Source organism: Phyllostomus discolor, chromosome 12, assembly GCF_004126475.2.
Source record: "Phyllostomus discolor isolate MPI-MPIP mPhyDis1 chromosome 12, mPhyDis1.pri.v3, whole genome shotgun sequence".
NCBI classification, from domain to species: domain Eukaryota; kingdom Metazoa; phylum Chordata; class Mammalia; order Chiroptera; family Phyllostomidae; genus Phyllostomus; species Phyllostomus discolor.
This window is the reverse complement of record NC_040914.2, coordinates 7,331,042-7,355,941: the sequence shown is the minus strand read 5'-3', so window position 1 is coordinate 7,355,941 and position 24,900 is coordinate 7,331,042. Positions and strand designations below refer to the sequence as shown.

The 24,900-nt window shown below is 55.6% G+C and overlaps 2 protein-coding genes across 7 annotated transcripts; one reads left to right on the top strand and one right to left on the bottom strand.

Annotated features, from left to right (window-relative positions):
* Nucleotides 1-1,242: 1,242 nt before the first annotated feature.
* On the top strand, nucleotides 1,243-8,301 carry HIPK4 (homeodomain interacting protein kinase 4). The gene is made up of 4 exons (XM_028529683.2): nucleotides 1,243-1,707; nucleotides 4,012-4,368; nucleotides 5,387-6,226; nucleotides 6,770-8,301. Exons 1-4 carry the CDS (start codon nucleotides 1,243-1,245, stop codon nucleotides 6,947-6,949), a joined length of 1,842 nt encoding a protein of 613 aa, XP_028385484.1. The 3' UTR covers nucleotides 6,950-8,301.
* On the bottom strand, nucleotides 8,098-24,802 carry PLD3 (phospholipase D family member 3). Of its 6 annotated transcripts, XM_028529686.2 has the most exons (14): nucleotides 24,688-24,769; nucleotides 16,188-16,220; nucleotides 15,838-16,061; nucleotides 15,217-15,308; nucleotides 15,051-15,125; nucleotides 14,823-14,965; nucleotides 14,202-14,385; nucleotides 12,734-12,854; nucleotides 12,522-12,649; nucleotides 11,213-11,413; nucleotides 9,925-10,064; nucleotides 9,180-9,345; nucleotides 8,651-8,750; nucleotides 8,098-8,569 (listed from the first exon to the last, which is right to left on the bottom strand). In XM_028529686.2, exons 4-14 carry the CDS (start codon nucleotides 15,241-15,243, stop codon nucleotides 8,382-8,384), a joined length of 1,473 nt encoding a protein of 490 aa, XP_028385487.1. In that variant the 5' UTR covers nucleotides 15,244-15,308; nucleotides 15,838-16,061; nucleotides 16,188-16,220; nucleotides 24,688-24,769; the 3' UTR covers nucleotides 8,098-8,381. The 6 variants fall into 6 exon arrangements, with proteins under 6 accessions (XP_028385487.1, XP_028385490.1, XP_028385486.1 ...); XM_028529689.2 differs by lacking the exon at nucleotides 15,838-16,061 and having other exon boundaries at nucleotides 24,688-24,770; XM_028529685.2 differs by lacking the exons at nucleotides 15,838-16,061; nucleotides 16,188-16,220 and having other exon boundaries at nucleotides 24,688-24,802.
* Nucleotides 24,803-24,900: the final 98 nt, after the last annotated feature.

The following is a 24,900-nucleotide window of genomic DNA, read 5'->3' as shown; positions in this document are numbered from 1 at the left end:
TGTGTCTTGATTTTCTCATTCATTAAGTAAAGCTATTAAAATGTATGCTGTGAGGGTCAGATAAGGCTTCTTTTTTTAAATGTTATTTTGAAATTTATTGATTTTGAGAGAGAGAGAGAAACATTGATTTGTTGTTCCACTTACGTGTATATAAATACACACATTCACTGGTATACTCTCATGTGTGCCCTGACTGGGGTTGATCCCAGAGCCTCCTCGGCACATCAGGACGGCATGCCGACCCACAGAGCCACCCAGCCAGGGCCAGGTAAGGCTTCCAGAGCACTCAGAATGTGTTTAGATGTTTCGGTGTTAAACATCCTGATCTGACCTCAGCATCCTCTCCCCAAAGTGCTCCTGTTCATGTCCCAGTTTCAGTGCCCTTCCACCTTGTCCCAGGCAGCTCCCTCTCTTCCCGGCCCCAGTTGGTCAGCCCCTCTGCCTGGCCTCCTAAATGTCTCACCCACAAGCCTCCTCCCCTTCTCTCTGACCTCTCCCACCTGGGCCCTGCTGCATATCAAGGCCTCCACTCTCGCCCCCTCTCATTCACCCTTCTTCACATAGTAACTTTCTGGCACTCAAATCCGACTCCTCCCTCCCTTGCTCCCCAGTGCCCTCAGAACAATTTCAAACTCCTTAGTTTGGCATTCAAGACCTTTTACAACCTGGATCCGCCTCAGCCACACCTTCCCTCATGTCAGCCACAGGCTAGGGCAGGTGTTTTCTGGAAATTCACACACACACACTCCTAGGTCGGAAAGCCCATCTTTTCTCACCTCTGTTTGGGACTGTTCTGTGTTTCTGCCTGAGGCCCACCATCAGACTCCCCTCTCAGTGGGCCCTTTACCTGTCTGACCTCTTCAGGATTCCGCCACTGGATGGGGGAGGGGGGCTTGCACTGCCACCCCACCCCCCATTCCACGCAGGGGCTCAGGTCTCCAACAACAGAACCAGAGCTACTCAGCAACACTGGAACCCTTTTGGGGGGGCCTGGGGCCCCTTGTCCCAAGCCAGGAGGGCTTTGGGGGAGGGGTGCAACCGCTGGCACATTCCCTGCGTGGCCCAGGGGCTGGGGGGTGCCCGGGAGACAAGGGCAAACCTCACTGGGGTGGGCACGAGTGCGGGTCTCTTCCTCCACTGTGGGCACGTGGGGGCCGGCTCCAGAGGGGGTCGGAGAGGCCTCGAAGGCAGGGCCGGCGGGGCGCAGGTGGTGGCAGGGCGGTGTCTGGCGGCAGGGGCACCATGGCCACCATCCAGTCGGAGACGGACTGCTACGACATCATCGAGGTGCTGGGCAAGGGCACCTTCGGGGAGGTGGCAAAGGGCTGGCGGCGCAGCACGGGCGAGATGGTGGCCATCAAGGTCCTGAAGAACGACGCCTACCGCAGCCGCATCATCAAGAACGAGCTGAAGCTGCTGCACTGCATGCGGGGCCTGGACCCCGAGGAGGCACACGTCATCCGCTTCCTGGAGTTCTTCCATGACGCCCTCAAGTTCTACCTGGTTTTCGAGCTGCTGGAGCAAAATCTTTTCGAATTCCAGAAGGAGAACAACTTCGCACCCCTCCCCGCCCGCCACATCCGCACCGTCACGCTGCAGGTGCTCAGGGCGCTGGCCCGCCTCAAGGAGCTGGCCATCATCCACGCCGACCTCAAGCCCGAGAACATCATGCTGGTGGACCAGGCCCGCTGCCCCTTCAGGGTCAAGGTGAGGGGCCGCCCTGGGGTAGCGGTGTCGCCTGCTCCTGTCTCCTCCCAGCTTTCCCCAGCCCTGGGTGCTCTGGCTGAGAGGGCGGCAGACCATGATGGGGCTGAAGCAGGAGGACAGTGAGGGGTAATCGCACCAGTGGGTGGAGCGAGCCGTGGGTGGGTGGCACTGAGGGGGGTAGTGGGAGCCAGGGCCGGGGTGGGTCTAGGGAGATTTTGGAGCTGGAGACAACAGGATGTGCTGACAGATCTCACGTGAAGCGTGAGGGAGGACTTGAGGGGGACGGAGGCTGGCAGCGCCATACCTGCTCACAGAGAGTCTGTCGGTCACTACACATTTACTGAATGGCTGCTCTGGGCCTGAGCCTGTGCTGGATGCAGGGGGCACCTCCTCTGCACTGCCACAAGCCCCTGGGCACCCCGTCCCACCCTGACCCCTCTGTCTGCTTCGGGGTTTGTTCATCTCTGGTGATGAGAGGGCCTAGGAGCACCATAAGGGCAGGGCCAAGGCGTCTGGGTGGCCACTGTGTCCTTGGCATCTCTCAGCACAGCACTGCTGTGTGGTCAGTGCTCAGGGGCTGTCAGACACAGAGCGGTGCAGGGGCAGGGAGACGCAGACACTCTGCTCTGAGAGAGAGAACGACAGAGACCCGAGGGAGGAGAGACTTGCGGAAGCTCAGCAGGAGACGGGCAGGACAGACCCACACCGCCTGACGGTGTTGGCGCCCCTGCCGTGTGTGGGGAATGAATATGGAAGGGTGGGTGAATGGGTGAATCCCACTGACAGTGACCAAGTGCCCAGGGTCACTCAAGCTCTTGGATTCAGGCCTCGGCAGTCTGTATTCAGGTTAATGACCATTTTGTCTTACCACCTCCTGCAAATAGAAGGTGAGGGATGGCTGACCGAAAAGCAGAAAAACAGAGGGAAAAACTGAGGTAGGGACCAAAACAGAGTCTTGGAGATTCAGAATAAAAATGGCAGATAGCTCCTCCCAGAGACATGAGGAGAGACAAGGGCTTTCATCCACTTGGTGTTAGTTTGGTGGGTGTTCTTCACGCGCCTGTCACGCCCTGAGGTCCTGTGTGGGGGTTATGAGTGCTAGACCAGGGCTTCAGGGAGATGTTTTTCTAGTGAGTGACTCACAGACAGGTGCAGAGAGATGCTGAGAGATGAGACACGCAGACAAGCGCCGAAGAGGCAAAGAACATACACAAGAGATACAAACAAGAGACAGACAATGAAGGATAAAAAGCCCATTCATCCGTCTGTTCATTCATTTATTCGTTCATTCTGCACGCCAGGCTCTGTGCCAGGCATTGTTACAGCATCTAGGGACTCAGCAGTGAATTGACAAAATCCTGCCCTTGTGGGCTCACATCCTAGCTGGTTAGAGAAACAATGAACTCATTAAAAATGTAAAATATATAGTATGTGAAGTGGCATTGAGAGCCATGGAGAAGAGCAGGGGACCAGGAACCAGGAAGGGGACTAGGAAAAGTAGGGGTCCCATTTTGGGGCAGGATGGTGGGGCGAGGCCTGAGAAGGTGACAGGAGTATAGACCTGAGGAGGTGAGGCGGGGAGTGGAGTGGACATCCAGGGGAAGAGCATTCCAGGCAGAGGGAATGGCCAGTGCAAAGGCCCTGAGCTGGGAATGTCCTGGCTTGTGCAGGGAACCGTGAGGGGCCCAGTAATGAGTGGCTGGAGCAAGGTTAGTGAGGGGAAAAGGGGAGGAGCTGAGGACAGAGACTGGATGGGGCAGATTGTGGAGCCTTTTGCCTGTGGTGAGGGCTTGAGCTTTTATCACAGGATGTGGTAAAGCCACAAGAGGATGCTGAGTAGGGGAAGGACGTGCCCAAGACTCAGGTGTTCACAGGATCTCTAGGGTACCTGTAAGGAATGGACAGGGTGGAGGGTGGGGACCAGGAGAGCAGTCTCAGCAGGAAACAGTGGAGGACAGGACCAGGGTGGGGACTGTGGCTGTGATGCCCAGTGGGCAGATTCTTGGTCTATTCAGAATGTGGAACCGACAAGATTTGCTGATGGTCAAGGTGTGGGGCGAGAGAGGAAGAGAGGGGTTCTGATGCTCACAGGCATACATGCTAGTGGAGAAAAAAAGGTACAGGCACATAAAGCAGACAAGGCTGGAGGAGACAGACAGGAACATCAACGAGAGCTGGTCCTCACAGACGCAGTGACAGTCGGGTGGCGGGTGCAGACACACAGTGGGGAGCGGCTCCAGGTGATGCCCAGATCTGCTGTCCTCACCCCTTCCCTTGCTCACTGGCCTCCCTTCCCCCACACAGGTTATTGACTTTGGCTCGGCTAGCATTTTCAGCGAGGTGCGCTACGTGAAGGAGCCGTACATCCAGTCGCGCTTCTACAGGGCTCCCGAGATTCTGCTGGGGCTGCCCTTCTGCGAGAAGGTGGATGTGTGGTCACTGGGCTGTGTCATGGCCGAACTGCACCTGGGCTGGCCGCTCTATCCAGGCAACAATGAGTACGACCAGGTGCGCTACATCTGTGAGACCCAGGGCTTGCCCAAGCCCCACCTGCTGCACGCCGCCCGCAAGGCCCACCACTTCTTCAAGCGTAACCCCCACCCTGAGGCCACCAACCCCTGGCAGCTCAAGTCCTCAGCTGACTACCTGGCTGAGACCAAGGTAGGGGGGCATGAAGAGCGAGGCCAGCCAGTGTGGCACTGCCACGTAAGAAAAAAAAACAACTAGGTTAGACTTCAGGGAAGTCTGGAAGCTCGGGGGTCAGTTGTAGGGTTTTGTCACAATGAGACAGATCTAGATGAGACCAAAGGTGGGACTGGAAGCTTGAGGGTCACTGCAGGGGCTGCTGCAGCAAGAGGGATCTGGGTTATACCACAAATGTGACAGAAGGGCGGGGTAGCCCCTCTGCCAGTTAGGCAAACTCCTGCTGTGTGAGGGATCTAAACAAGGCCTGGGGCAGGGGGAGGACTGGAAGTCTGAGACAGCCGGGCTGCTGCCTCTGAGGCTCCAGTCATCGCACCTGTGCAGCGAGAGTCCAGGCGAGACAGCAGAGGGCTGCAAGTTTGGGCCAGCTATCACCACAGGAAGGGTCTGGGTGAAAGACCAGAGATGGGACTAAAAGAAGGCAGCAGCTCCTCTGATAGCTCCTTGCCTGGGGCCCCGTCAAACTAGTGTGGTGAGGAGGTCGTGCCTCTGGGAGGCCGGGAGCGCTGGGATTGGGTGTGGGGCCCATGGCAGCAAGACGAACATGGGTTTGATTCCAAGGAAGACTAGAGGCTCAGGGCTGTCCCTCTGCTGGTGCTGATAGGGGCTGGGCCCACAGCTCTGGGCAGGACTGGAGGTCTGGGATGAGGTGTGAAACCTGAGTGATAACTCTCGGTCAGATGCCAGGAGGCCCAAAGAACATAGTCAGGTGGACTTCCCGCCGAGGGAGGACTCTGGATTTGGCTAGAGGGAGCAGGTGTGGCCCTCCCAGCAGCAAGAGGGCTCGAAGTCAGATCGCAAGCAGAACTGGAAATCAGGATTGAGGTGTGTGGACTTCACAGCAACAAGAGAGCTCTGGGCCAAGTTGAAGGGCCAACTGGATGCTGGGGGGGTCATCTTTGGGCCCCACCACAGGTGAGCCCCAGTGCCCCAGGCCTGGGCTCGGTGTTGACCCCCACCCACCGTGTCCCACCAGGTGCACCCACTGGAGCGCCGCAAGTACATGCTCAAGTCACTGGACCAGATTGAGACGGTGAATGGCGGTGGGGCAGCTGGGCGGCTGACCTTCCCGGACCGGGAGGCCCTGGCTGAGCATGCTGACCTCAAGAGCATGGTGGAGTTGATCAAGCGCATGCTGACCTGGGAGTCGCATGAACGCATCAGCCCCAGCGCCGCCCTACGCCACCCCTTTGTGTCCATGCAGCAACTGCGCAGCGCCCACGAGACCACCCGCTACTACCAGCTGTCTCTGCGCAGCTGCCGCCTCTCCCTGCAGGTGGAGGGCAAGCCCCCCACACCCATGGTGGCCACTTCAGAAGATGGGCCCCCCTACTACCGTCTGGTCGAGGAAGAGGAGGCCATGGGCCTGGCCAGCGTGGCGGGCAGTGGGCCTTTCTGCCGTGAGGAGAAGGCACCGGGCATGCAGAAGGCCATTGACCAGCTGGACGACCTGAGTCTGCAGGAGGCGGGCTGTGGGCTATGGGATGAGAACCCCAACATGCTGGCCCCACTCAAGGCAGCCGTCGCTGGCCTCCAGGTGCCCGACTCGGGCCCTGAGCCCATCCTGGCCTTCTATGGCAGCCGCCTGGCTGGCCGCCACAAGGCCCGGAAGCCAACTGCAGGGTCCAAGTCTGACTCCCACTTCAGCAACCTCATCAGGCTGAGCCAGGCCTCGCCCGAGGACGACGGGCCCTGCCGGGGCAGTGGCTGCGGCTGGGCAGAAGGAGAGCACCGCGGCGCCTCTGCCAAGCCTCCCACCATCCCACAGCGGGATGGGGATGGGCCAGACATCAAGGACATGACCATGGATGCTGAGGTAAATCAAGTGGACAGTAAGGGTGCAGGTGGTTCTGGGGCCAGGGGTCCCCAGAGCTCCAGGGTGGAGGGCAGAGTGAACCTGGCCTTGACTCCCCACACACCTGGGTTGCCTCAGCTGGCTGATGGTCCAACATGCACTAGCCCACCCTCAAGACGTTACAAGGCTCCACACACTAACTCATACTCAGGATATTCAGTAGGGTGTGATGAGGTTCTGCACACATTGATCTGCCACCAGGCTGTCTAAACACTCAGAGCACAGTATCCCACCTGTAGGAAGTGATAAAAGCCCAGCACAAAGAACAAGGTCTCAGCACATGCTCACCCAGGAAGACGTCACAAAGCCTCAGCAGACACTAACACAGCCTCAGGACACACTGCGGCCTCAGAACACACTTTGAAAGCCCCCAGGATGTCGATGAGGGTTGCAAAGGTACAGAATCACCCTCGGGAAGTAACGAGGGTTCAAGTGGGACAAGAGGGAGTTCACGAGGGGCAGGCTGGTGGCCTCTTGGCTGATGCCCTTTCTTCTCCCCCACAGAAGCCTGGCCCCGAGCTCTTCGACCCCAGCAGCTGTTCTGGGGAATGGCTGAGTGAGCCAGACTGGGCCCTGGAGGGCATCAGGGGCCCACGGGCTCCGGGTCTCCGCTCCCGCCATGCCCACCCACATGGTCCGCTCCGGGCGGCCAGCTTTCTGCAGCATGTTGGCGGGCAGCATTGATGGCGACCCCACCTCTACCCATCACTGGTGGCTGAGCTAGCTGGGCTGGCATTCCCTCCTCAGAGCCACACCCTGAACCCAGATTTCTTACAGAAAGATAGTTATCCAGCAATCCCCATCCCTGCCCACAGTGCAAGCCTGCACATGCACCCGGGCCACAGGAGGGCCTTGGCTTCTGGTCTGTGGCCACCTTGGTCAGAGGGACACAGAGAGGTGGCTGCACCCTGTTGGCCACATTTTTGGCTCTGTTGTCTCTGCCTGTTTCAATAAAGAACTGTTCACAGCCCTGCCTGGTGCCTGTCCTCCCTGCCTGAGGGGAGGCCTGCTCTGGGCCGGGCGGGGCTCAAGCCGGTGCCCAGACCCTGCTCCCTGATGCTGCACGCAGTCGGCCACTGGCTCAGGCTGGTGGCTGGGCTGCCCCGGTGCTGGGAGGGAGGAACAGGCTTAGTTTGGCACACTGACCACCCCCTAAATATGCTAAGTGCTCGGTGCATGACAGCCCACCCTCAGACATTCTGTGTCCAGGAGGTACCAATCTAAGCTTGCCAGATGTCAAGGTCTCATTGTTTGCCTGTTCTCATCGCACACTGCAGACTTGCCTTAAGCTCATCCATGCTTGGGACATGCTAAATGTAAATGCACTTGGCAGGAGCAAATTCCTGCTTGGGGCACACCCCAGTGTTCAGACATGAGTCCACCCTTGGGATATGGCAATGTTTGAGTGTGTGCTCATCCATTGGAGCTGAGCGTGCTTGAGCGTGCTGCACACACGACCCCATGCTGGCTACAGGAGGCACAACACAGGCCAGCCACGTGGCCACGCACTGCATGCTCAGCACATGCCAGCTCATGTACACTGCACTCTGAGGGCTCAGGATATGCCATCCCATACCAGCTACACATGCCAGCTGGTGTAGTTACATGCTAAGGGCTCAGCACATGCTAAACCAGTGGGCCACATGCTGCATGCTCATCAGCCATAGGTCACCTCCTGAGGGCTCAGTATATGCCAGTCACATGTTATATGCTTGGCACACACCAAACACATGCTAAGAGATCTATGTACACACTCATGTCTCCATTGGAGCCCCATGCTGGCTGTCCCCAACTCCGACACCCCACCTCACACCACTCAGTCAGGCAGAGGCTGTACAGACAAGTCATTTACTTCTTGTTATAACCTTGGGCCCTCTTTGCCCTGGGAAGGGGGTGGGCCAGGGGGTCAGGCCCAGCATGCACCCCCACTTCTTCTGGGGCTGATTCCTTCCGAGCTCGGCTGGGACCTGGGGCCACAGCATCAGGCTGGCAGGGGCAGAGGTAGAGGTGGGACAGCAAGGGGGCCCGTGGAGCCACAGTGGGACAGAGAGTAGCAGGGGCATGGGGACAGGGACCATGGCCTAGGATTTCTGGGTCTGTGGGGGCCTTTAGGGCCTCAGAGCAGGCGACAGGCATTGCCCACGCTGTCAGCTGAGGTGTCCAGGTCATGGCTGTAAGGGGAGTCCCAGTCTCTCAGGAAAACGGCCTCCAGCTGGCTCCGCAGGCCGCCCTGCCCATTCTGTGTCACCAGCAGTGAGGTGCCCGTTGTCTCTGTGAAGTAGCTGCCGGACCAGTTGGAGGTTCCTACAGGGCAGGGGGCAGAGTCAGGGCCCATGGCAGCGCCTGAAAGTCCCTCCCAGCCCTTGGCAGTGCTCGGACGCTCACCGATGTAGGTGGCACGTTCGGTCACCATGTACTTGTTGTGGTTGACTCGGGCGTATGGGATCCGGGCCTGGGCCTCATCCGCTGGGACCACGAAGAGTTTCTGGGGAGGAGAGAATGGGAAACAGCAGGAGATGAAGTAGGGATTAGAGGAGCCCCAGGGTCTGGGGTGGGGAGTGGTGCCAGGACTGTGAGGTCGGGGGATCCCCAGAAACCCTGGGGCCAGAACAGGGCCAGAGGGGTGGGTGTGAGTCTGCTGGCTGGGAGGACCTCGTTGCTTCATTTGCCACCCATTCACCTGAGCTATCCCCTTTGCCAGACAGCCTTCCATGACCCCCCAGGCTAGGGCAGGTGCTTCCTCTGGGCACCCCTGCCCCCTCCAACCTGGGCCCTGACCCAGGGTTTCCCTATCACTGCACAGCTTATTCTGGGTTGTCCCTGTCAGATGACAGGTGGGCTCCACATGCACTGTGTGCCTAGGACTGCCCAGCACAGGGAAGGGCTGAGGAGTGGGTCTGCGACAGGTGCTTACCACCTGGATATCGGAGTGGGAGTGGTTGCCACGCAGGGCGGCCAGGGAGAGCAGGAAGGCCCGCATGGACGGATCCGAGTGTCCCCAGCAGCTGACCAGCAGGCGCACCTTGACGCCACGCTCGTAGGTGGCCCGCCGCAGCCCGTCATCAATGGCAGGCCAGAACCTTGGGAGGGGGCACAGGGTACGAGGGGTGGCTCATCCACAAGCCTCACCCTCAGCCTGTGCCAGCTTCTGAGAGCCCCCAAACCCTAAGACCACCCCGTCTTTGGCTCCCAGTGCTCTTCCCGCCTCCTTAAATCCCACGTCCCCTATTCTGGCTCCCATTCCTGACTACCAAACCCAGGTTTTCCATCATCTCGTCTGCTTCCCCCAGACTCCTTTCTCTGAGCTCCCAGCCCTGCTGCTCCAAACCGTTCCCCAAGCCCTCATCCCATCTCCAGCCCATGCTCCCTCTTCCTACCTCCAGAAACCCCACAACACCTCCTATTCCTCCAGTCCCCATCTCAGCCCCAAACCCCAATATTTTCTTCCTTTTCTTTGTTCCCTTTGCTCCTGGCTACAGCACCCAGACCCCCCTCCCTGTTACCTCTGTCTTCTCTGCCTCTCCCCATCACTTCCCCTCCATCTGTCCCCTTCCATTGGCTCCACTGCCTGCTTTCTGGGCTCTCTCACTCCCTCTCCTGCTCTTCTTCCACTCTTGGGGGCTCCCTGCCCAGGGCCCGGTCCACACACCCAGCAGTACCTGCGTGGGTGGGAGAACTCCATCGTGGGCAGGTAGTTCATGACTGCGATGTAGATGAAACTACGGGCTGTGTCCACTACGTTGAGCAGAGCCTTCAAGTCTGGGGTGCGGCCACTCGGACACAGTGGTGGAGGTGCACTCTGGGGACAAGGGGGTAGTCAGACATGTGCCTGCCAGGGGTGCTGTCACCATGGACCCTATGTACAGAGTTTGCCACTAGCCAGGTCCTACTGGTATCACTGCATCCACGAAGGAGAGGGATGATCACCACATCCATTTCACAGGTGAGGACACTGAGGCTCAGAGAGGGAAGTGACTTGCCTGAGTCACACAGCTGATAAATGGATCCAGGATCTGCATCTAGGCTGCCTGGTTCCAGAATTTATGCTCTAACCCAGTGGTTCCTGACAAGGTCCCTCACCCAGCACTGACAGCATTGCCTGGGAATTTGTCAGGACTGCAAACTCTCAGGTCTCGCTACACGTGGCATACAGTGTGTGCTGAGGGTGCTGAGCAGGGGCCCAGGAACCTGGGTTTCACAGCCTTCCTAGGGGCTCTGATGCACACTCAGCTCTGAGGGCCTCTGCTCTCATTGCCTTTGTCCCCGACTCACTCGCAGGCCATCCTGTTGGCGCCCTACGTGTGCCCATGCACACAGGCCCTTTACCCAGCTCTCTCCACCCCCACGACGGGTGAGCGAACTCAAGCTCTGAGAGGGGCAGTGGCCATGGGGGAGCCCCAGTCCCCCGTGGGAGGCCCCTGCATCCCCGCATGTTCGTGTGTCCCTCCATAAGTCCTGGGCTTGCTCAGGCGACTTGCTTGGGGAACTGAAAGGGGTGAAGTTGATGACCCCAGCTAGCGAAAGTATCAAAAGCTAAAGAGAGCAGTCCCTTGTCTAGAATGCTCAGTATCTACCACGGGCAACTGTCCCACAGAACTTCCTGAGATGAGGGAAGCCCTCCACGGCTGCACTGTCCGATGCGTAAGCCGCTTGCTCCGTGTGACTGCCAAGCACTTGAAATGGAGCTGGTACGACTGAGAAACTGAATTCTCAACCAGATTTAGGGCTAATGGGGAGGTATGGCTGGGGCCATGCAAACCCTAAGAGGTTGTAGACATTAAGATAACCATTTTCTAGATGAGACCAAGGCTTATGGAGGTTGGGACACAGCCTAGGCCCCTGACTAAGCAGAGAGAGCCCCCTCTCCACCAATCCCTGGGCAGGGCTGGATGGAGGCCATGGGGAGCGTGTGGTCAGGGCGTGACAGGCCCCGCTTCCTAGACTCACTGCCAGGTAGGCCAGAGCAGGGGTCCCATTGAGGCAGATTTCCATGGGTGTCTCTTGATTGTAGCGGGTGTCATAGGACCGGGGCCAGGTTGATGGGATGGAGCTGCCCGCCTGGCCCAGGTACCAGTAGGCCTCGAAGATCTTGGTCAGGTCCCGAGCCAGACAGCTGCAGTTGTACATGACCACACCCAGCTCCTTGACCTGTGGGGAGGGGAGTGCTGAGTCAGGGTGGTGGCCAGGTGCCCACGGGTGATATGGACACCTGCAGCCCCTTCTCCCTGCCCCCTTGACCTTGTTCTTTCCCTTGCCCCTCAGTCTCCCCCTCTCTGTCCCTGCCCCCTTTCTTTTTGCCCCTCAGCTCCAGCCTCCCAAGCCCCCAAGTTTTTCTGAAAATCAGTGTCATTTCAAAGCTCCAGTTTTCCTGAACCTTTGCATATGCTGTTGCTTCTACCCTCCAATGAGGGAGCTTCTACTCATTCATAGGTTTCAGCGGACAGTTTCCTCCTCCAGGAAACCTCCCTTGGCTGCCCAGAATGCTTTAAGCATGCCTCTGGGCTCTGGCGGTGTCTTGGGCTTCCCTCATCCCTCTCTCTGGTGACAAACCTGTCTCCCCATGGGACTGGAAGGACAGGCACCGGGGATGTCTCAGTCACAGCTGCATGTTCAGCATCTCCCCGAAGAGCTGGTGAGATTAGGGGCTGAGCAAATGATCACTGCCTGAGCTGTACCCTCTTTCCTGTCTTGTGCTAATTCCTGCAGATCCTTCAGTTATCAGATTAGTTATTGCCTCCCTTGGGAGCCCTTCACTGATACCCCTGTGGGGGCCCCCTTCCTGCCTGGACCCCTCTGCTCGTGCTTCTCCCACCCTGGCCTGGACTCATCTGAGCTGACCCTGCCTGGTGACTGGGCTGTCTCTGAGCTAGACCAGGAGTTCTGAGAGTTACCGGAGAGTTACAGGAGTCCTTCTGTTACCACCGTGTTCCCAGCATCACCCAGAACAGGGCCGGGCTCAGAGGAGGCATTCAGAGGATGAACAGTGAGGGCCAATGATAGACAGGGCCTTGAATGCCCTGTAGAGGGGCTGGCGGCTGTCACTAGGGACAAGAGGGAGCCCCAGGCTTCCATGAGCAGGCGGAGGGCAGTAGAGGGCTGGCAGGAAGTGGGAAGGAAGCCATTGTGAACTGTAAAGAGAGAGCTCTGGGATTGAAGGGGGTGCAGCAGCAGGGCCTGCAGGTCTGCCTGGGACTGCAGGTCCGCCTGTGGAGCAGGGAGTGGTCTGGAAAGGTAGGTGGGCAGGGCATAGGCACACCTGGGTCAGGGAGCGCCAGTCCATGTTGGCACTGCCGATGTAGAAGTGGGTCTGGTCCACCACCCAGAATTTGGTGTGCAGGACACCATGGGTCAGCTTCTGCATATCCACTGTGCGGACCTGCACACCTGCAACCGACAGGTCAGGCTGGTGGTCAGGGGTTGGCCCGGCCAGTCCCAGGCCCAGCCTACCCCCAGTGGCCCCTGGCTCACCACTCTGCAGCAGGGCCTGCAGGTCCGCCTGGGACTGGGATCCACTGGGCTTGCTCACAGCAATGCGGACCTTCACACCTCGAGGGGCCAGGGTCTGGAGCTGCCGAAAGACCTCCTCACCCTGCAGGGAGAGGAGAGCCTCTGAGGGGCTGGGCTTACCATCTCTCCAACACCATGCACACCCCCATGGAGTTGTTTTGAGGTTTGGTTTCCAGATGAGATTACGAGTGAGCAAGCTTCACCTTAGCCAGCACTCCTAGGGGTAGTTTTACAGGTTAGGATATTAAAACCTTGAGCTGTTTTAATATCTGGCCACTCTGAGCATGGCCATGGCCTCCCTGCCAGTCCTGCCTTTCCAGGGACCTTCCCAAGATCCTGCCTTGGAGGTATCAATGCCTCCAGGGGCCTCTGGGCACCTTACAGGATACTGGGGGTGTAGCTGGCCTGGGCTTGGGGTCCAGGAAGGTATGGGTGAGGCTTGAGGATGCCAGTAACAGTAACAGCCACGATTCTCTGGCTCTTACTGTGAGGGGGGCCTGGTCTAAGCCCTTCACATCTGAATTGACTGCATCCTCACCACTCTGCTCGATGAGACAGGTCAGAGTGAAATCCCAGAGGTGCAGATAGGGAAACGAGCACAGGAGGGCTCAGTGGGGAAGCAGGGTCTGCGCCCCGACCGTCTGCCTCCCTCGCCTGTGCTCTGTGCTTTGAACCACTCCAGTGGGGGTCGGCAGGGAGTGCAAGTGCCTCTCATTCTACATTTCGTCATTTTGTTCAGGCAGTACTTAAGGGGCCCCACAGTGTTAGTAAATTTTAAGCCCACTTCTCACAGAAAGAGGCAGCAGAGAGAGGAAAAAAGAAGGAAAACTCCTGTGTTTTTCAATGAAGGGTGATCCACCTAGACTGCTCCCTTCCAAACTCTGAAGCTCTACGGTTTGAAAGTTTGTCTGCAGGCCGTAACAGGAACATAACAACGAATGCTGACAAAGGGCTTGCTGTGGCAGGCGCCATGCTATAACTTGCATGGATTTGTCCATTTCATTCTCCCAGGGGTGGGTACTACACACTGGCCATTCCACAGATGAGGACACTGAAGCCAGAGAGGTGAAGTGGCCTGCCAAAGGTCACACAGCTGGGAAGCAACAGCCTGGCTAGAGGCTGGGCTGTTTCTCAATGCACTCTTCCATGTCTTGGTGTGACAGAGCCGGGGCAGCAGGTGGGTGAGCAGCATCTGCCAGCCTGATTCCTCCTAACCAAACCCACACTGGACATTTAAAGGCCTGCAGATGACCGTGACAAACGCCCCTGGTCCAGAGGGCCGTGTGAACAGCTGCTTCCAACCCCCTGTGACCAACCTGCTGTGTGGCACGTGCCCACCTGTCTCCTGGACTGCAGAGAAACCCCTTTTACCTCCACCCCCAAGCCTCCCACAGCCCCCCTGCCTGCCAGGGCCCAGGTTGCCAGGTACCTGCTGGGCAGAGGCCTCCTGAGTGTGGGTGTCATTGTTGGCAAGGGTCCAGTAGAAGGAGGCGATGTCCAGGCTGCTGTGGGCCCCGGCGAGCAGGCCCAGCCAAGCCTGGCTGGTGGAAGGGTTGCCAGCGGAGGCATTGGGGAAGTCCAGGCCCTCGGGGATGCTCTCCACCAGCACTGCTCTGCAGTACGGGGTGGGGGGGTGGGGGGGTTATGATATCAGCCACCGGGGGCCAGAGACCACCGGCTGGGATGTGAGCACTCACCTGTCTGACTGCGGAGGATGCAAGATTGTGTACTGTGTGTGCTTGCATTTGTGTTCTCTGAGTTCATGCACTTGTCTGTCTAGAGGTATGAAAGAAAGGTGTGCACGTCTGTGTGTGCTTGTCCACACATATGGATGGAAGATGCACATGTGTCTGTGTGTGCCTGCCTCTTCACGGACCTGGATGGAAGATGATGTTGTGGCTGCCATGGGAACAGTGTTGGGGGTGGGAACACGGAGGGAAGAACCTGTCCTGAGCTCTGTGTGATACTGAGTGTAGGTCCTGCCTGTTGTGTCCAAGTGTCCCCAGCCTGTCAGGGCCTCTCCCCTGCCGATCTGTGGCTCCTCACTTACTCGCATGGGTCATAGCAGGGGGCTGGGCGCTGGTTGGGCCCAAAGAGATGCAAGTCGCTGTATTCCCACAAGAACAGCTGAGTCATCAGGGCACCGAAACCCACCACAGCCAGGATAAGGACCAGCAGGACCCAGCGGGCTTTCTGTGGGGAGGAAGAGGTGGTTAGCTAGCCCACTTCGGGCAGTCCAGCCCATGCCTGAGAGACTGAGGGGGCGGTGGGCTCATACCTTCTCAGCAGCCTTCCATGCCTCGATCTCATTCATGGGCAGCTCGCTGGTGGGCTCCTCAGCAGGCACCTTCAGCTGGGGAAAAACGGGGATGGTTGAGGGTGCCAGGGGAGCCCCCACTCTCCACCGTACCTGGTCCCTCCCCACTGGGGCCCTGTCTACCTACCTCCTGATACATCAGCTTAGGCTTCATCTTGCCAGGCAGCCAGGAGGCACACAGAGCACAGGTGGGTAAGTGGGTGTGTCAGGGGCTCCAAACTGTGGGAACAAAAGCTGGCACTGTGTGGGGGTGCTCCAGGCTTTTTAGGGACATCATAGAAGGCACATCAGTCTCAGGGCTCACGAGGTCCACTGGGTCTCTTATCCATGATCACGGGGCCACTGGCACATTGCCCGCCACCCCAAAAGGAGGAAGCAGACAGCTGGTCAGCAGGGATTTCGAAATCCCTCAGGCTCTGATGCCTCTGCTTTCTTCCCAACAATCTGTGGTAGCCACCCTGCCGTCCTTTTAGGGCTCCCCTTAGCGCCCACTCTGCTCCTCATTAGCACCTTCCCTTCTCTGCGTTCTAACAGAGACATTCCCAAAGAGACAGCTTCAGATGGGATCAGCGGAGTCCCAGAGCTTTGTGCCTGGCTTTTCCCAGCCCTGGGGTTTTCCAGGTGGCTCCCCTGTCCTCACCCTCAGGCACCACAAGACAGATCAGGTTGGGAGCCCAGGACCCTCCAGACCTCCCCACTAGCTATCTAGCCCATTACCCCCCTTCCCCAACCAACATCCCCACCCTACCGCGGAGGAGACTCGGCCTTGGTCGGCAAGCGGCAGCTGCTACCTCCGCGAGGTCCCCCGCTTCTGCCTCAACAGGCTAAGCAGGGGCGAGTGGAAGGAGGCGGGGCCCAAGGAGACTCCGCCTATTGCTACTGCAGCAGGGAGTCTGCGCGCGGTCTTTGCCCCGCCCCGGCCCTCCGCGGGGAGTAGGGTCTGGCCTCGCAGGTGCGTCCCGGCAACCTGGCCTGGTTGAGAGAGTTCACGGCTGGGGGATGGGCTTTTCCACACCCCACCCCAGAGCCACCGTGCCGGGTGGGGAAGGCTGAGGTAAAGAAAAAAATGGAACCCCACATCTTGTCTCGTCGACAAACCTTGTGAATTTTTGTACCGCGGGCATGCATTGCCTAGTCAAAAATAAATAAATTAAATTAATGACTTAAAAACTTATACAATAAAATGCAGACATAAAGGTTGGGTAAGCTTATTTCATTATGTAGCGATAAAATCAGCAGAAGACACAGCCCACGCTCTGGGAGGGGAAGAGCTGGGTGGGGGAAGGAGAAGGTGGGTTTTCAGCTGGAGTCCGTATTTGATTGATTGATTGATTTTTAGCCAACTGATAGGGATTTTAAAAAATTTGTTTCCGAAACCCAGGCTCTGGCTGGAGGATTCCGCTGGGTTTTCCACCTCCCGTCTTGAGTCTTCCAAACAGGCTTTAAAGCCACAACTGCACATATGAATTGGAGAACCCTTCCCCGCCTGCGGCTCTCAGTGAAAGAGGGGCAGGAACCTCTTCCCCTGAGCCAGGCAGAAAGTTAACAGAGAAATGCAGAAGCGCATTACTGTTGAGGAGCAACAGTGTCATACATGGTTGCCTTGACAGGGGGACTTGAGGGTGGGTCAGGACTATTTTTGGGGTCCCCGACTGTGGCAGGCAGAGCTCAGCTATACCCCTTCGCATTGCAAGGAAGATGGGGCAAACGCTTCTGGCAAAAAGTGGCAACTGACTAAGGTTATTTGCAACACCTTAGGTCACCAGATGCAGAAGATAACAAGGAGATAACAGTCTTAGAGGTGGTTGGCCACAGGGTTTCAGGGTGGGGGAGGGGGGCGTGGACAGGACACAATTTTTGCCTTTCATTTATTTGTGAAGGCCTTGGTGAGAAATATATTAACAATAAGGGGTTGGAACAGCACATGTGGAATCAGGGAAGCTGAGATGATCTAGAGCAAAAGTGAGGGAGCAGTCAGACTTGGAGAAGTGAGGGGCGGAACTAAGCATGCTGAGGCTGGGGAACAGATGACTGCTGGTAAACCAGAAGCAGGCCCTAGCTGTGGCTCGGTGGACTGAGTGCTGGCCTGGAAACCAAGGGTCGCTGGTTCGATTCCCAGTCAGGGCCCTTGCCTGGGTTGTGGTGGAATGTCTGGTGGGTCTGACATTTAGAAAACGAGTCCTTACAGAGAACAGACCGATGGTTGCCAGAGGGACTGGGGGCTGGGTGACAAACTGGTGGTTACAAAATAGTCACCTGAATGTGAAGTACATAGTAAGGGATATCGTCAATAACATTTCGGTAACTATGTGTGGTGCCCACTGGATGCTGGAACTATCGGGGGACCACATGGTGAAGCATAGGATTGTCTAACCACTATGCTGTACACCTGAAACTAATGGAAAATAATATTGAGTGTAAACTGTAAATGAAGATTTTTACTAACTTTTAGAGAGAGGGGAAGAGAAGGAGAAAGAGAAACAGCGATGTGCAAGAGATACATTGATGGTTGCCTCTCGCACGCCCTCAACCGGAGACCTGGCCCACAACCCGGGCATGTGCCCTGACCAGGAATCAAACTGGCAACCCTTTGGCTCACAGGCTGGCACTCAATGCCCTGAGCCACACCAGCCACGGCAGAGTGTAAACTGTAATTGAAAAATGCAGATGTAATCAAATAAAGGAGTTGGTGATAAAATCATCCTGGATTATCTGGGTGGGCCCTAAATCCAAGAACAAGTATCTAAGTGACAGAAAACCACGTGGCCAGGGAGGCAGAGATTCAAGTGACGTGGCTGAAAACCTGCCTATGCCTGGAGCCGCCACATCCTGGGAGAGGCAGGAACAGAATCTCCCCTAGAGCCTCTGGCGGGAGCCCGGCTGGGCCAACACCTTCACTTTGGATTTCTAGCCTCCAACATGTGAGAGCACAAACTTTTGCTGTTTTAAACCACCCAGGTAGAGGTAACTTGTTACAGCAGCCATGGGAAACTAATGCGGGTGTTCACGGGCTCCCCCTGGCTGTGTGGGATACAGACTTGGGGGGGGGCGGGGTACAGGGGCTGGATCAGGGAAACCAGGGTGTGGAGAGGGTGGACAAAATCAAGGGTAGGGGCAGCCAAGGGGGGAAGACTGGGTGGAGTCTGGATACATTTTGAAGGTGGAGCCCATGGGATGTCTAATCGGACTGGATGTGGAATCCAGGTACAGGAAGTGGTTGAGGATTTGGGCCTCAGCTCCATGGGTTTGGGCCTGAGCCACTTACGGATGGAGGTACCAATAGCTGAACTGGGGAAGACTCAGGAAGAGCGAGTTTGGGAAAAAGAGCAGGAACAAAGAAAGAATGAATGAATACGTAGATAATTAATAAACGGCCCTGGCTGGGTAGTTCAGTTGGTTAGAGCAGCTTCCCCTAAAGCCAAGGTTATGGGTTCAATCCTGTCAGGGCACATACAAGAAGCAACCAATGAATGCATAAGTAAGTGGATCAACAAATCGATGTCTGTCTGTCTGTCTCTCTCTCTCACTTTAAAATCATAAATAAAATAAATAAACAAACAGCTCTGGCCAGGTAGCTCAGTTTGGTTGCAGGTTTGATCCCCGGTCAGGGCACATACATGAGTCAACCAATGAATGCATAAATGGGTGGAACAGCCAACTGGTGTTTCTCTCTCTCCCTCCCACTTTCTAAAATCAATAAATAAAAATTTACAAATATGAATAAATAATAGTGTTTTGAACATATAAAATTTGAGATGTCTGAAATCTACCCAGGTGGATCCTTGGAACTAAAGGATTACCACATTATCAAGTGCACAGAATGGGCATGCGAGAGGTTCTCAATAAATATGATTGTGTCAACGCTAATGGCCTAAAAGAAAAAAAAAAGGAATAAAAGGCATTATTCCCATCTCACCCAGCTAAGATGGTTGCTTTCCAGTCACTATTTAGTTTTTAAATTGCACATAGGACTTTAATGGAAATTAAATTATGAGACTCAGGCTCCTAGCTGGGGTGCCCCTTTGCCCACATCCCAGCCTCCAGAAAAGGAGTGTGAAGTCAGCTGGAGAAGCATCCAACGCTCCCCATCCCCAGATCCCGGGGCGGAGCAGGGCTGGTGGACTGGAGCAGCAAGGCTGCCAAAGCAGGGCTGGCATTGCCCCAGCTCATCCCCTGGGTTCCCTGGCTCCTAGGGGCTGCCATAAGGCTCCAGTGCAATGCCCAGTCTGGTCCTTGTGCTCTGCTTCCTTGTACCTCTGCCGGCAAGTGCTCCCCACCAGCCCACAGAGTGTTCCTGTCATCCCCTTGACCTATGTTCTCCCTGCTTGTGTGACACCACAGACCACAGAAAAGGAGGAAGCAAAACCCGCTGGGCTTTTGAGACACAAGTTGGGAGAGCTCCCTGAACACTCTGTTTCTGGGTGAGGGTGGGGGTGGGAGCAGAGTTTTGATCCCTCCTCCACAGCAGTGCTTGGGAGAGTCCAGGGTTCAAATCCGGTGCCGTCACTTTCTTAGTGAGTAGGTGCAGGGATGGGGCTTTACATCTCTGAGCCCTGCTGGCTTCATCTCTAAAACGGGAATCACCTCACAGTTTTATCCACTGCCTGGGGGACATCGGCCAGGGCATCTCCGAATCGTGTGTGGGGGTGGGTCTCCACGTCCCACAGCCCTGCATTCAGGTCTCTGCTCTGTGTGTCACTAGAAAAAGAGGCACCCTTCTCTGAGTCTCGCTTTCATTCTCAGAACAACGGGAGACATGTACCAACCTCATGTTTGTTGGGAAGTCAATGAAACCCTCCACGGCAGGCAGGTGGCATGGTAAACTTCCTATACAAGCTGGCTGGTGACATTTATATGTCCCTTTGTTTGTCACAGATAATTTGTGTCCCTTGAAAAGCTAACTCTGTATCTGGTTTATTCCTCTACCACCCAGTGCCCAGCATGTTGTACACTTCAGAAGTGTCTGTTAAAAACAGAAGAAATGGAGTAGAATGGCCACCTTTGAGAAAAGACTTTCTTAGCTGTCTCTCTAGACCTAATGGCACTTATTTTACGGTGATAACCAGCTTGTAGTTCTAAGCGCAGCTTGGCTGGGGTAGGAGCAGATGATGGCATCTCAGCCTGAGAGTAAACTTCAAGGTTGATTCAAAGTCAATTCAAGCCATCTGAGAGTGCAAAGGAGGGTGTGGGGCCAATCAGCTGCTGAAGCGCACGTGAGGCACCAGACAGGCCACCACACAGGGAACATTCACACACCCACACACCTTCCAAGTGGTTCGAAACCGAAATGTTCTCATGTGTAAAGGAGCCGACTTTCCCTTGACTGTGCAGACCCCTTGGACTGAACAACCAATTGTCTGTTTCAGCCTACAGAACTTTTTTGTTTCCGTTTTTAGCAGTAGAATCTTTATTTCAAAGGACCCCTCCCTAGAAGATGCTCCTTCTAGGGGGAGAAGATGCTTGGCTTGAAAAACAATGAATTAGTTAAAAATAAACACCACTATAAAAGGTGAATGCTTCTGATTCTGAATGCAAAAATGGAAGCTGTCCCTTCCCTTCTCAAAACCCCTCTGCGGGTCCCTGTCACCTTCGGAACAAAGCACACACTTCTGTGTTCTCTGGGGCCTGCATGGACAGGCCCCAGGGACCCTTCCCACCGCTGCAGATTCACCTCCCCCCCTTCCTGACCTCAGAGCCATGTCCAGTGCCCACTTCCTCCCTGAACTCCAGGTCTGGATGTCCCATGCCTCCTAGACACCTCCCCCAAGGTGTCCCCAATCCCCTTATACCCACTATGTCCCCTTAGCATCTCTCTGAAATGCACTCCTCCCTCCAGTCCCCATTTCAAAGTCAGCTGTCCTTCCTATCCCTCGGGTCTCAGCCTGTGTGCCAGCTCCTTCAGAGGGCCCAACCCGACTCCCCAGAGACCGACCTGGGCCTCACCCTGGGCCCCCCATGTGTCTGTCCACTTGGCCTCCTGAGGGTCTGTCCCACCCACCCCTTTTCTCTCCCATGATCTCAGCCTGCACCGGCCACTTCCTTTGGCTCCCGGCCTTCACTCAACCCTTCCAATCCCCCCTCTGAGTTTGACTTGTCCTCCATCTGTGCCCCCCCCACAGTGTCCTCAGGACAAAGTCTCAACTCCTCACTGTGAAGCCCAGAGCCCTGAATGACCTTCCCCTAATAACTTACTCTCCCCACCTTTATGTCCCAGCCGTTTTTAATTATCTTTCAGTTCCTTGAACTAAAACCACACTTTCACCACCAACCCTCCCACAGCTTCTGCTCCTGCGTAACACACCTTTCTCTCCTCTTCATCTTGCTCATTCCTATCAGCTCATGCACCACCTCCTACTCCAGGAAGCCCCCCCTCACCCCCTGGTTGGTTCAGGTACCCCTTTGGAGCTCTGACAGTCCCCTGAGCGTCTCCATCCCAACCCTGACCACTCTGGGCTGTCACTGTCTGAGGCTGGACCTGTTTCTCCCATTTCACTGTGAGACCTAGGAGGGCAGGGTGGGGCTTCACTTCTATGTCCCTATTACCACCCAACACAGGGATGGCACACGGCGGGTGCTCCGTGGCCAGTTCATCCATCCAGTTATTCCACTTGTATTTATTCAGTGACTACTTGCTGACAAGCCCTGTCTAGAATCTGGAAATATAGCACAGAACAGAAAAAAAAAATCCTGGTAAAGATGGCATTCTTTTGGGGGAGTAAGACAACAGAGAAATGGGTGAAATGGAGACTGTGCCCTGGAGAAAAAAGAAAGCGGGGAGGGGGTGGTGGCACCACAACGGAAAATGGTGGACATCTGAATTCAAAAATAACACATCTAGGGGCAAAAAAGCATTATTATCTCTGCTTTTCAGATGCCGGGCAGGGCTCAGGGCCATCACGGCCCAGGTCGCACAGCGTTGCTATGTTGGCAGGGAATTTGGACGCAGAGCTCTCCGTTCTGCTCCAGGACCCTGCACTGAGGAACCAGCCCGTGAGCACAGAATAAGGCTGCACGCCTCTTCTTGCCCCCCCCACTGGGGAGGCCTGAGCCCATGAAAATGCAGGCTGTGGGGCGAGGGAGTCAGGTTCTTTATTTTTACTGAACCAGGCACTGATTGAGGCACTGATTAATTATTAAAATTAATAATATTTAATTATCAGAACAGTCCTTTTTTTTTAGCCCCACTTAACATATGAGGGAACTAAAGACCCAGAGAGGTTAAGTCATTGGCACAAAGGGATGCAGCTAGGAAACAATGGAGCCAGGATTTGAACCCAAGCTGCCTCAGATCCCAGGGGTGGGCAGCGGCCTCTCCTGTTATTATCTGTACGTTGTAGTTGCTCTCCCTCCCTCCCTCCCCAACAGCAGATGAACCCAATGGTGGCTTTGGCCTCTCAAAAATGACCAACACCCCCTTCCCCTCCCAGTCTTTGAGAGGGACATTTGAAGCTTTCTCCAGATAGAAAGGATATACGAGTACAGCTTTAAGAAGAGGACTCTGGCTCTCCTTCCAACCAGGCTGATCTTGCCAATCCATCTTTCGTAGTTCTGGAGCTACTGCTGCTGCTGCTCCAGCTCCTGTCATGTCACACCAGATGGTGTCCCTCTTCACCTTCAAATCCTCCAGTGGCTCCCACTTGCCTTGCTCAGAGTGGAGCTCAAGTTTTACCTGTGGCCCAGGCGATCTGCCCCCATCACTCCTCTGACCACATCCCCCAGCTTTCTCCTCCCTCACTGGCCTCCTTTCTACCCTCTAAATATTTCTAAATATTCCATGTTCCTCCCTCAGGGCCTCTGCATTCTGTTCTCTCTGTTTAGAATATTCTTCCCCCAAGCCACCACATCACTTTCTCCTCCAATTCGGGTCTTTGTTCAAGCGTCATCATTTCAGAAAGTCTTTTCTGACCACCTTATTTAAAACTACAACCTTTTCATGCAGTACCTATCCCCTCCAAACATATTCTATACTCCACTTACCTATTTGCTAATTGTCCCTTTTCCCTGCTAGAATGTAAACTCCGTGAGGCCAGGGATCTCTGGGTTTGTTCATCGAAGTGTCCCCAGTGCCCAGCACAGGGCTAGCAATGTAAAATGTGCTTTCTAAATAGTTGCTGAGTGAATAACTTGGGTTTTCATTCCCATGTTGCAAGTGTAGCAAATGAGGCACAGGCACATTAAGCCACCTGCCCAAGACTATACAACTATTTAAGCACTAAATGCAACTATTTATGCAACTATTTAAGCACTAAATAGAATCAAGATTGGAACCAGGGTGTTCCAGCCCCCAGGTACACACTGCTAACCACTGTCCTACACTGCCTCGCAAAGGCAAGCTCAGTACAGAAGACACTCACCATTGCACCTGGGGATTCAGGGTTGCTGAGGTTTAAGTGAGGTGTGGTGGGACCTGCCTCACCTCTCCATACCCTCCATTCTAGAAGTTAAGGGAGGTCTGGGTCTAAGCTACCTATAGTATCCCCCCCCCCCCAAACCCTTCTCAGCTCCCACCACAGCACCATCTAAATGCTCTCATTTTGGGGTGGAGATCACTCAGACCAACAAGGTTAAAGAGATAGATATTAACTATTTACATGAGCAAGGTTTGTGACAGCTGGTGAGCTGCCCCCTCTGGTGTTGTGATGTGGCAGAAATGAGGACAATATGGAGATCGTGACGTGGGGTGGCTGCCATGGCAGAGAGTGCCATGATAACATGGAGTGACTGAGGCCACAGCAATGATGAAGGGGGGGGGGAGGGGAAGAGCGACAATGAAGAGGCGAGGAAGGTGATTGGATGAGGGTGGGAGTGACGTGGTTAATAACAATATTAGCCCAAAATCACCATGTCAAACTGGATAAAACATAGGAATAAACTGGCAGAATCCTCACAATCACCCCTGTGCTGGCACATTTCATAGATGAGGAAGCTTAGATTGCAAATGTGTGATTAGGTAGTCAAGGTTACCAGAGGTTTAGTGGTGTGCTGGGATTCTGGCACACACCAGGTGATAGGCTCCACCCCGAGTGGTGGCAAGTATGTGAGGGGTGACACGGGCAAATGGCAGAGACGTGGAGGGGAAAAAACCTGTTAAGGCAGGGTGGCTCCTTATAGGGAAAATTAGAAGCATGAGGTATGGACAGTGACAGCCAGAGGTGCAAAAGTGACATGGGAGGGATGATGACATGGCCATGAGGATAACATAAGGGGAGCATGAAAGCGATTTAAGGAAAGGGTGACAGGAGGCGTGCGAAGGTGACACAGTGTATGTTGACGGTTATGAGAGATCATAACAGAGAAACAGCAACAAAAGATGGGTGCGGGTGATATAAGAAGGCGATGGCGACTTAAAAGGGGTAATTGCGACCTGTGGTGACAATGGGGGCTTAAAGGTGACAAAAGCGAGTTAAGGGGGTTGGTTGATGGCGACAGAAGAAGGGTGACAGCGACTGCAGGGGAATGTTGACGATTTAAGCGGAATGTGATGTGAAGGGAGGAATGGAGACATAAAGGGCCCGAAAGCGACATAAGGGTAGAGACGCATTATAGACCGGAGGTGACAACACAAGGAGAGGCGCCGCGACCCCAGATCGCACAGTACCTGCGCTCCAGGTCTCCCACTCCCGGCCCCAGCCCCGCTCGCACCTCTTCTGCTGGAGCTGGGCCGGACCGCCCCCGCCGCGCGCAGGCGCACTCGGCCTGGACTGCAGGCAGGGGGGGGCCGGGCCTGGCCTTTCTGATTGGCCGCGCTCCTCGCTAGTGAGGGGCGGAGGGAAGCGCCTGGGTGACTGCGAGCGCGATCTAGTGACGGCTG